This window comes from Microtus pennsylvanicus, chromosome 7, assembly GCF_037038515.1.
Source record: "Microtus pennsylvanicus isolate mMicPen1 chromosome 7, mMicPen1.hap1, whole genome shotgun sequence".
In the NCBI taxonomy this organism is placed as follows: domain Eukaryota; kingdom Metazoa; phylum Chordata; class Mammalia; order Rodentia; family Cricetidae; genus Microtus; species Microtus pennsylvanicus.
Window position 1 is genome coordinate 724933 of NC_134585.1, and position 12215 is coordinate 737147.

Genomic DNA, 12215 nt, shown 5'->3' on the forward strand with positions numbered 1-12215 from the left:
AGTGATGAAAAGCCTTGTGGTTAGTATCTGGAGAGTCTACTGTCTTCTTTATTCATGGAAAGAAGCAGGTATTGGTGTGTACGTTGTGTGGTGTGTGTAGTGTGTGTAATATGTGTAGGGTGTGTGTGTGTAGGGTGTGTGGGGTATATAGGGTATGTAGGGTATGTGGGGGTGTAGTGGGGGGGGTGTAGGGGGGGGTGTAGGGTTTGTGGGGTATGTAGTGTGTGTAGGGTGTGTGGGGTATGTGGAGTGTGTAGGTTCTGTGGGGTGTGTAGTCTGTATACGGTGTGTAGAGTCTGTGGGTGTGTAATGTGTGTAGGGTGTGTGGGGTGTGTAGTAGTGTGTGTGTAGGGTTGTAGTGTGTGTAAGGTTTGTGATGTGTATGGAGTGTGTAGGGTGTGTTGTATGTGGAGTGTGTAGTGTATATAGTGTGTATAGGGTGCATGGGGTGTGTAGGGTGTGTGGGGTGTGTAGGGTGTGTACAGTATGTGGGATGTGTAGTGTGTGTAAGGTGTGTAGTGTGTGTGTAATGTGTAGGGTGTGTTGGGTATGTGGGGTGTGTAGTGTGTGTAAGGTGTGGAGTGTGTGTGGAGTGTGTAGGGTGTGTACAGTGTGGGGGGGGGTGTAGTGAGCCCAAGCAGGGCCAAGCTTCATTCCTGCCACTTGCATCTCATTCAGTCATGAGGAATGAGTGAGGAAGAGACTGAGGGACCCATTGGGCAGCAGCCTTAGAGGCTCAGGGTGATAGAGCTGCGGGCATTTAGGAGCCCAAAAAGGGGGAAGACCTGTCTGTCAAAGGAAGTTTGGAAGGTGTAGATGTGTTTGCTAGTGATGGCATCATAGAAGACGACATCTCCACGGTCATAATCCACATAGACGCCCACTTTCCTAAGACTGATTGGGAGATTCTCCTGGATACTGAAGTTGGTGATTGGTTGACATCCAGAGGACGAGATCCGCAATGCCCACAAGCAGCATGACTCAGAGTTCTGAATCTGGGACCCCCGAGGCAACTCAGCGACCACACCCACTATGCCAACCCTACCTGGGGGTCCCTGGATTTCCACCTCCCACAACACACGGCCTGAGGAGAGACCTGGGTAGCCCCTCACACAGTGGAAAGGATAGAATTGTCGAGGTTTTGCTTGCGTATTCAATGTGCTGTCGACAAGATACAAGCTTGCTTTCTTTAGATCCTGAGAAAAGGTGAGGTTTGCGTCAGCTGAAGTGGAGTCCAGGGTCATAGGTACTGTGGGAAGATAAAGAAGAGTAAAAAAGGATTGTTTCAGGCCAAGTCCTCCAGCACCCTGCTTTTGAGCTTCTCATGATGTAGCTAGGAGGGAGAATTTCTCCTTCAAATTCCAGTCCCTGTCCTCAGAGAAGACTCCTAACTGTTTCTTTGGGTTTTCTGAGAAGGCGGTCTCAAATAGACCAAGCAGGGCTGAAATTTTCTGTGTAGCTAAGAACGATCTTGAACTTCTCATCTTTCAAACTGCACCTCCCTAGTGCTGGAATTATAGATATGGGATACCATGCCCATGCTCCCTATGCCCCCTCTCCAGTACCTCTCCCCACACTCTATCCCCAGGCCTCAAACTTAGCCCATGATTTTATGAGGTTCTTCTCTGTTGGTGCAGAGGGAAGCTCCCCCAGTACACATGGTAGTAGAATCATTTCAGGAAGAGGCCTTGAACCAAGGTGATAACACCCTGGACAATTTGGAACTTCTAACAATGTAGATATGTCTTCTCCATTTTCACATTTCCTGGTTCCATATGGCAAACAATTGGGGCTACTATGAGAGGTCAAGGTTCAGCCTGATTTTCTAAAGCTGGGGTCGCCACTAGTCTGACTTTCTAAAACTGACTTCCTGGGACCAGGAGGTGACTCAGCTGATAAGGCCTGTGCCCCCAAGCCTGACACCTGATTTCAGTCCAGAAACCCACATGGTGGGAGACTGACTTCCCCACTCATGTTTTGACTCCCACACATAGGAACATGTGTGCATACGTGAGTGCACATGCTAGAATGGAAAATCTCAAACACAGGAGGACTGAAGAAGTGGGTATTCAGAGACCCTTGATGTGCCCCAACCCTCGTATTATGGCTCAGACATTGAATGGCAGTTTATCAAAGCTACAGAGTCTTTGTCCTATTCAAAGACTAGAGCACCAGTGGTCCCGGCTCTGCTAAGGTTTAGAAAGTGGGAACATTTTCGCCCCTCATTTGGTGTTGAATTTCAGCCTTTGCTGCAATGCGAGTTCTCCTCTGCTGTGTGTGGGGTTGGGGAGATGGCGGATGTGGAAGTGTGCATTAGAGCAACTGGCCAGGGTCACTGGGGTAGGCTAGGGAGATGATCCAAGCAGATCTTACCCATTTCTGATCCCCAGACCTGGCTAAGTTATATTACTGGATGCAGGGGGATGGGGATGATGACCATAAATGAAGACAGTGGTAGGAACTTCTATGGTCTTCCAGGGGCATCAGAGTCAAAGCAATTAGGGGAAGAGCAGCACTGGTGAGAATGACCACCATGGGGACTTGTCTTCTGTTTTGTTAGAGGTTCTCATTGTCCCAAACGGTGGTGCATACACCTCTAATTCCAGCACTTGGAAAGCTGAGACAGGAGAACTATCATGAATTCAAAATCAGTCTTGGCTACATGAGATTCTGTCTCAAAAGCAAGCAAGCAAACAAATAAAGGACTGGGGAGGTGCTTTGGCTGTGCAGGCATGAGTCGTGATCCCCAGCATCTAAAGATAAAATATGGGTGTGGCCCTGGCACACCTGTAATCCTGGTGCTGAGTAGCAGGGATGGCTGGATAGCAAGACAGCCCAAGCTATAGTGAGCTTGAGTTCAGTGAGAGATTTTGTCCATGAAACTAAGGAAGAGTGTGAAAGAAGACGCCTAAGTCTAGCCTCCATGAGTACACACGTACTCACAGACACACACATATACACACATACGCACCACACACACATCACACATACCACAGATCACACACACACACCACAGGCATGCAAAAACACCACACACACACAAACACACACACACCACACCTCACACAGACACACACATAATACACACCATGCAAACATGCATGCACACATGCACATACACACCACACACACACCACACTACACCACACACATACACACCACACACACAACCACACACATATATACACCACACAAAACACACACATGAATGCAAACGCATACCACACACACCACACACATATGCATACACCACACACACCACACCACACACACATATACACTACACACATGCACACACATATACACACATGCACACAGACACACATACACTGCACACACAGACACCACAAACCACAGATACACCATACACACACACCACACACACATGCACACACGCACACATGCTCATACACCAGCCAGAGGGAGAGAAGAAATAAAGAACTAATAAAAGACCGGTGAGATGGTTTGGCAGGTACAGATACAGATGCTTGCTGCCTAAGCCCAAAACTCACATGAAAAACTCACATAAGGAGAGAACGGTCTTCACAAAATATCCTCTCACCTCCATTGTGTGTAAGTATGCACACACAATAATAACCAAGAAAAGAAATATTTTAAAGGGAAAACCTAAAGGGGGTGGGGGAGCAAGAAGGAAAGAGGAACACCCAGGGGTGCACAGCCCACAACTCTGAGGCTGCCAGTGTGCACAGAGCTCACAGCCAGCTCCTCCTACAGGAACACAGGGAAAGGGGCCCAGTTTTGCTCCAGAGCAGTGCTGAAGAGGGTGCTGTCCCAGAAAGGGGGTCTCGAAGTGAAAGGGGATGGAATAGGGCTGAGCATTAGGTCCTGCTGAGCTGCAGAGGCAGTAGGAGGGGCATAGACCAAGCAGCAGGGTGCACCTGCACATTAGAGGCTTCCTGTTGGGGGCTAGGTCTTTCACAGGGAAAGTTTAGCTTGGGAAGCAGAAGAAGGAGATGCCTGGCCCTCACTCTAAGTTCACCCATCTCTGGCCCCTGAAGTCTGTACAATTACACAACTCTTCTCCATCCCTCCTGTGGGAAGCCTTACTCGTCTTTCCGATCTTGTTTTGTTCCTGTATTTTCAGGGGAGCTGGGAGCAATCAGGCTGTTCTGCATGTTAGGTAGCCCTTCCCAGGGTCTGGTCTATAAATTTCCTCTGCTGTATCAGAGCCATGAATGAACAGAACACTTTGACCTGCACACCTAGAGGACCCTTGCTTCCCTACAGGAAGACCCATGTGCCAAGCAGGAATCCTACCTGAGCTGAGCAACTCTGAGTTATTCTTCTGTAACAGGCGCCCTAAGATTTGAGAGAGAAAACAAATTTACATTAATAACAAGTGGTTATAAATTAAAAGTCATATTGGGGATGAGCAGCTGATCCTGGCTTTTATCCTAACTACCCTCAAAGCTGAACCAATCAGATGACATCATTACAGGCATTGTCCCAGTGGGTCTCAACTCATCAGCTTTGCTGGGCTAACTAGGCCTGTTGGTCAGCTCCAGCTACAGACTGAGCTGACTCCACCTGATCCTTGTGCAAGGAAGGAATACACCTATAAATTTCCATTTATAATGAACATTTTTAATTAGTCGGGGTGTCACTATGATTACCTAAAAGTACAATAATAAAATAATTCTATAAGCTTGTTCTACATTGGTGTTCACACACTCACTGGACCTTCCACCCTTAATCTCCCATTGAAGAGAGATTTTGTACTCTTCACTTCCCCCAAACAGCAGTGCATGCACACACTTACAGTTCTCCATGTCCTTCTTATCCAGGCTGTTCAGGAATGTGCTTTTATCTTCCTTCCCTTCAGTGTTCAGGTTGTCTGTGAGGAGAGAGTGAAGGAGATGGAGAATCCACAGAGGTTAAGCAAGCAACATAGAACACACAGTGAGGCACTGATTGCTGATGTGGGAAGAGGTGGTACTGGGATTTCTCTCATAGTCTCAGTGAACCAAGAAGGCAGCAAACAGGGAGAGCTGCCCTAGGGTCTCCCAGAACTGGCTCTCCAGTACAGCTCAGGCCAGAACAGAAGTATTAGGAACCACAAGCATAAGCCACTGAATTTGGGCTTTTCTAGATGCTATTTTGAAACCCTAAAAGACCAGGGCATGCTGACACTCAGGAAGGATGACAACTTTTAGTCCACGGGACATAGTGAGTTCCAGTCTCTCAAAGGAAAGGAAAAGGGAGCTGGAAAGAGGCCTCAGTGGTTAATAGCACCAGGGAATCCAGTCAGATCTCAGCATCCACTGAAGCTCCAGTCCCAGGGCATCTGGCACCCTCTTCTGACCTCCATGAACCCCAGGCATATACACAATACATGCACACAAAACACCCATACAAATAAAAAAAATAAAACTTTTTAAAGGGAAATGAATACAATGAATTTAAATAATATGTTTTTTTTAGCTCAGAATGTTAAAATGTGCTGCCATTTCAGCATGTCCAATAAAGATTGAGTGCTACCTGGGCTCAGTGTTGGATGCTGGAGACCCAGCTACTCAGAAGATCACTGAGGTCTTCCATAAGAGACTACCCTGGACAATATTCCTGTTTGCTTTTGTTTTCATTGCTATATTTTATGCTCTATTTCAATATTAAGTCTTTCAGAGTCAATGTGTATTCTTTATCTACACTATGTGCGAATACTGTGTTTTGGTGCCCAGGGGTACATGTGATAAGCAACAACCAAATTGGGAACATACTTCTAGTCCCATGTTCACCATCTAGTAAACATGGAAAATTTTTGAGCTCAGAGGTGTTTTGACTCTGGGGATGTAGCTCAGATTGCAGAGTGCTTGTCAAGCAAGCCCAAAGTTCCATCCTTAGCACTAAACCTGATACAACACAGCATGAGGAATTTCTGCATGATGGTTCTTTGAAGGTACTCAGCTTTCAACCTGGGTTCTGAAAGGCTCAGGGGCTGAAACTAGAGATGTCAGGAAGTATCTAGGGTGATGGACTGAATCCCAACCAGGTAAGCACAGGAAGTGGCAATCACTTCTTACCTGTTAATTTCTTCAGGCTTTCTATGATGGATTCGTGTCTTGCTTTTGCTTCACTGATTTTTTTCTCCAGGTTCATAGGAACTGGGATTGGGTTGTGAAACTGAAATTCTTTACCCCTGTGAAGATATGTTGATCTGAGTGGTAAGTTCAGGGATAGAGTGTGGGCAGGAAGGACCTGGGAGATGGTTCCTGGTGAGGAGGCAGAGTGATAAATACAGTCTAGAGCCAGGGGGCTGAGAGTCTGGGGATGTTGACAGAAGTTTCTGTCCCACCTCGTCCTGTAGTCTTTCAGTCCCAAAGAAATACACAGAGGTCTACATTAATCATAAACTGGTTGGCCTATTAGCTTAGGCTTCTTATTAACTCTTATAACTTACATTAACCCATAATTCTTGTCTGTGTTAACCACGTGGGTTGGTACCTTTCATCAGCAAGGCATTCTCATCTTCTTCCTCTTTGTCTGGGTGATGACTACAGAGTGCACCATTCCTCTTCCAGAATTCTCCTGTTCTGGTGTCCTGACTCTACTTTCTGCCTGATTGCCCCGCTTCTACTTCCTGCCTGGCTACTGGCCATCAGCATTTTATTAAACTACTACAACTGATCAAACTTTGCAGGATATAAGACCGTTGTCCCACAGCAATGGGGTTCAGTACAGGAATGCAGGGCTGAATGGGATCAGACCCAAGAAGATATGAAAATGAAGATGGGAGATGGACCAGAGAGGAGAAAAGGGTCAGGGAGTAGGAGGTAGAGTAGAAAATCCAGGGTTCACTCTCTTGACCAAGAGGAATATGGGAGGGGAGTGCAGCTGCTCTAAAGCTGGGTGTTGGTGAAAAGAGCTGTGCCCAGCAGACCACATGCTACTGTGGCCAGCTTGGTCTTCCCCACCTGCAGCCTAAAGAGTTTATAGACAAGTTATTGGAGGATGTGAACATATTCGGATATATGTTGAATGTTGTATGTGTGAGTGAACCAGAAAGCACAGTGCACTTGGGATGTCCATCATACCTGCCCAAGACGTCCTTTATGCCCTGGAAGAGAAACAGAGAACAATGTCAGAGCTTACCTAGTCACAGATACTAAGAAGGGGTTCAGACTCAGCTGGAGGCAAAGTGAGAACACCCCAGTTTTCCAACTTCCTTTTCCTCTCTGTCTTTCTGTCTCTGCTGCCTCTGTCTGTCTGTCTGTCTGTCTGTCTGTCTCTGCTTCTTTTCTCTTTCTCCCCAATCCATTCTGAACTGCTACCCCTAAAGTCCTGGTATAGTTGGGATAGTGTTTAAACCTCAGGAGACGCAGAGTGAGGAGAGAAGAAAGAGTGACATTTGGGAGACAGGTGTTGTCTCTAATATAGATCCAGGGAGCTCAACTTGGCAGTGTTAGGACAAAGGTGGAGTGGCTGTCCGTGGTTCTTTAAAGAAAACACAAACACAAAACAAAAACCAGGTGTGTTAGTCCTGGCACTTGGGTGTCCTATTATTCCTCCCTCTCGGTTTTGTTTGTTTGTTTTTATCTGAGACAGTTTAATGTATCTCAGGCTGGCTCCAATTCTCTGTGTAGCCAAGAACAGTCCTGAACTACCGAATCTTCTGTGTCTGACTGTGAGCGCAGAGAGGACAGGAATGCACTAACACCTCAGTCCTCCCCACCAATTAGTTTTTACTATTTTAAATCTAAGACAGTGCTCTTAAGCAATGATCCATCTCTCCTGCCCTATTTTTATTGTTTTTAAATTGTGTATATATGTGTGTCTGTATGGGGGCATGTAAATGAGAATGCAGGTACCCTACAAGGCCAGAGTGATCAGATCTAGGTCTGAAGTTACAGAAGGAGGTCAGAGGAAAGCTTGTGGGAATTGGCCCCATTCTTCCACCGTGTGGGTCTTGGGATTGGTGGCAAGCAAGCGCCTTTGTACAATGAGTCTGAGAGATGCTTTAAAGAAACACATGTGTCCTACATTACAATCCTAAACTGTGAGCTGTATGTAGGGGCCCATGAAAGGAGATAGGGAGATCAGTAATTCAGTGTTACCCTTGGTCACATGACCTTTGTCCTAACACTGCCAGGCTGCCTGGGCTGCATGAGATCCTGCCCCAAAGAACAAGATCAAAAAGCTCTAGATGTTTTTCTTTTTCTCTCTTCTTTCGTTTTGTGTGTGTGTGTGTGTGTGTGTGTGTGTGTGTGTGTGTGTGTGTATGTGTGTGTGTGTGTGTGTGTGTCCAGGCTGGCCTTGATCTCTAGTGGTCCAGGGAAGCCTCTTACTCCGGAGTGCTAGATTACAGAGGTGAAACACCACACCCAGCTGTTTGAGATAGTGTCTTGATCTTTGATCCTGTTAGCCTTGGACTAGCAACAATCCTCTTGCCTCAGTGTCCTGAGTTATGAGAGAAGCTTTGGTTAGGTCAGTGGTTCTCAACCTTCCTAATGCTGCGATCTTTAATACAGCTCCTCATGTTGTGGTGACCTCCAACCACAAAATTATTTCCGTTGCTACATCATAACTGTAAATTTGCTGCTCTTATGAATTGGGATATAAGTATCTGATATTTTCTGGTGGTCTTCGGTGGCCCTGTGAAAGGGTTGGTGGATCCCCCAGAGGGATCGAGACTCACAGGTTGAGAGCTGTTGGGTTAGGTGAAACAGGGTGGCAGTTGGTGGATTACTTCAGGAAGGCAATAAAAAGTAATAAAGAAACCACACCTCATACATGAGGGTTATTAGGAGAAAGGGCCTGGTGAGCACTGGGCCTTGGGGTGGAACAGCATTAGAGAAGAATGGTACATTATGTCAGAGACAATACAAATGGACCCTTTTGGGGAGCAATAGGAATCGCTTTAAAACCTGACAGGGAGCCTCAGGCAAATCCCCAGAGATCTTTCACAGAGAGAGAGAAGAGAGAGAGAGAGAGAGAGAGAGAGAGAGAGAGAGAGAGAGAGAGAGAGTCTGTTCCCAATGCACTAACCTCCAGTAGCTCCATGGATGGCGCTTGTAGCCTATTTTTCAGGGACTTTGTTAGGTCTCTGAGGGTGGTCAGCTGTCCCTCTGTGACAGTGACATATTCTTCTATCTGCTTGACTCCCTGCTGCTCCAGCCAGCTCAGCCTGGACAGAAGAAATCTCTCTTCCTCTTCCAGTCTCTGGCGCACATGTTTAAATTCCCCAAGGATCTTTAGTCTCTCTAGATGTACCTGGGCCTGGGGGTAAGGGAAGGGATGCAGAGATGAAGAAGGAATGAGAGAGGATCCTCCAAGTTTCCTTTAAGCCCATCATTCACTTTTTAAATCAATCAACCATCAACCAATCAATCAATTAAATAATTGCAGGCAAAGTCTCCCTATATAGTTCTGGATAGTCAGGAATTCATTTAGAGCAAAAGGTTAGTCTTGTATTCATAGAGCTCCACATGTCTCTGCCTCCCACGTGCTGGAATCAAGGGCATGCACCATCTGACACCATTCACTCTTTAGGAGTATGTAAAGAGTATTCTGAAACCAGTTTAGAACAGATTGCTAAATCTTACCTGTGGGAAAGGGGGAGGGACAAGGAGATCAAAGCACTTCCTGTGTTCAAGGATTTAGGCTCAATGACTTTTTTTTACCTTCAAGGATATCAACCAGATGCACAACTATGAAATCTTAGCACTTGGGAAGTGCAGACAGGAGATGCAGGAAGCCAAGACCAGCCTACATTCAAGGCCAGACTGGACTACTTGGGCCACTCTCTCAAAAAACAAACAACACCGCCATAGAAAACCCAGGATAAAGTTGTAGTTCAGTTGGTAGGGTGCTTGGTTAGCATGTGTGTGGTCCTGGATTCCATTCTCAGCACTGCATAGTCTGGGAATGCTGTTATAGCCCTGTAATTCCAGTACTGGGGGAAAGACAAAAGGGTCAGATGATGAAGGCTATCCTTTTCCTGTATAACAATTTCTAGTTTGTGCTACATATGATACTGTGTCTAGGAGCTGGAGATATGGCTAAGTAAGGGACTTTGCTGCTCTTGCAAAGGACTCAGATTCAATTCTGAGAACTCACATGGTTGCTCACAACCATCCTAACTCCAGTTCCAGGGATCCAGTGCCCTCTTCTGATCTCCATGGGTACCAGACATGCACGTGGCATACATACATACACGGAGGCAAAGCATTCATTCACATAAAATTAAACCTAAAAATAAGTAAGTAAAATATTCTTAAAAGTCATTGGGAAAGAACATAAATAAATGAAAGAGAGAGAGATGGAAAGAGAGAAAGGAGAGAGAGAGAGATAGAGAGAGAGAAAGAACTCTCCTCAGTTTAACTGCCTTCATACTGAATTTCCCATGGTTGGATCTGGAGAGATGATGCAGGGGTTAAGAATGCTTACTGCTCTTCAGAGGACCTGAATTCAGTTCCCAGACCTATGAAGAGCAGATCACAAATATCTGTATTTCCAGTTCTTCTGGTTTCTGCTAAGATTTGCACACACATGACTTTCACTCACACAGACACATACACATAGATAAAAAGTAATGCAGAAACCTTTTAAAAAAGTAAGCAACATCAAAACCGGGTGGAGATGTTTGGTGTTGTCATAGTCTCTTGTCTTTCTTACTGTATAATATTCTCTAGTAAAAAGGGGCTTGTGTGAGCCAGTGTGTTTGGTGTCTGTGTGTGTGAACAAGTGTGTGTGTGTGTGTGTGTGCCTGTGTGTGTGTTTGTGTGTCTGTGTGTGTGCAGTCCTTACAAAGCCTGCTGTGGGTGGAGGAGCAGAAGCCCTCCTGGTTCACTGGAGCAGCACCCAGGCAGGTAGGTCCGTACAGCTCAGGAGCAAGGCTCAGGCACCACACTCTCTGCTCTGCCCTCACCATCTTGTCAGCAGGACTTTGTTCCAGCCTGGTGTATAAGGAGTGCTCAACATTCCCTCAACAGAGATGCTCAACTTCCTCAGATGTATTTGGAGTGAATATGTCTTACCCTGAACACCTGGATTGCTCCTTCACCTTCCTTTTTCTCTTTAATTATTTCCTTGTCCTTTTGCCCCAAATCCTGGAGCTGTGTCTCAATCTGCACCTGTGGGGAGAGGATGCTTCAGTCAGATTTTGCCTCTAGGGAGGCAGGGAAGATATCCCAGGGTACTGATGTCATTATTAGCAGCCCCCCTTTCTTTCTCAGGGATCAAACCAATTTTCTCCTTGTATTATGTGATCCTGAGGATCAAAGTCAAGTCCTCAGACTTGGTGGCAAGTGCCTTTAGTCTCTGAATTATCTCCTCTGCCCCCAAAATACTATTCTGATTATTCTTCTTGCCTTGATTACAGATTAGTATTTCCTAGAACCTGGCACTTTGGGCTCACTGCGCCCAGCTGCAAACTGCCAATTCAAGTGTTAAGAGTGCAGCAGTCGGTGCCAACCAGATGGAAAAGGCAGCAGCTCCCAGGTCCCCAGGGAGTTCTACTCTGCTGAGCTGGGGACAGAGAAAGACGCAGGTGCCTACCTTGTAGTTCTGGGCAGCCTCATCTATCACGGTAACTTCATGGGTTTTGTGGTCCTTGGAGTCACGGCACACCAAGCAGAGGAACTCATTATCCTTCTCACAGAAGTAATGAAACTTTTCTTTGTGCTTCCGACATCTTGGCTCTTCTTCTGGTTGGAAATCAGCAGGATCCATAGCCTGGATTTTCTCTGCAATACTAGCCAACAGCTTATTGGGCCTCAACATGTTCTTATTCACAGGGAGTTTGCAGAGCGGACATTGGAGGTTTTCTGTAGTTTTTCCAACCTGATCGATGCATTGCAGACAGAAGTTGTGCCCACAGTCAATGGTGACAGGATTCCGTAGAATTTCTATGCAAATGGGGCAGGTCACATCCTCCAGTAGTTTGCTGGCCCGCTTTAGGCTTGCCATGATGGAGCAGCAAGGCTAACTTGATATGTGAAAGCCCAGAAGTCCGAGGCAGGCACCAGGACTGGGAAAGAAAATGAAACAGGAAGCAGAGGCTAAAGAGCCTCTCAATTGGAAGACTGGAGAAGGACAAATGAAGAGGGGGTAGAGTAAATGAACAGCAGAGAAGAGGAAAACTTATGGGGAATATTGTAAAGAGAAGAAAACAGTCAGTCCTACCTCACCGTTTCTCAAGAACAAACAGACATTGTGAGTTCCTGCTTCCTATAACACAGAGCAAGGATCCCTGGACC

The 12215-nt window shown here is 46.2% G+C and overlaps 1 protein-coding gene across 1 annotated transcript; it reads right to left on the minus strand.

Annotated features, from left to right (window-relative positions):
* Window positions 1-688: 688 nt before the first annotated feature.
* On the minus strand, window positions 689-11989 carry LOC142854124 (E3 ubiquitin-protein ligase TRIM31-like). The gene is made up of 8 exons (XM_075979223.1): window positions 11515-11989; window positions 10995-11090; window positions 9004-9234; window positions 7053-7075; window positions 6042-6157; window positions 4781-4855; window positions 4279-4320; window positions 689-1249 (listed from the first exon to the last, which is right to left on the minus strand). The coding sequence occupies exons 1-8, from the start codon at window positions 11923-11925 to the stop codon at window positions 729-731; spliced, it is 1515 nt and encodes a 504-aa protein (XP_075835338.1). The 5' UTR covers window positions 11926-11989; the 3' UTR covers window positions 689-728.
* Window positions 11990-12215: the final 226 nt, after the last annotated feature.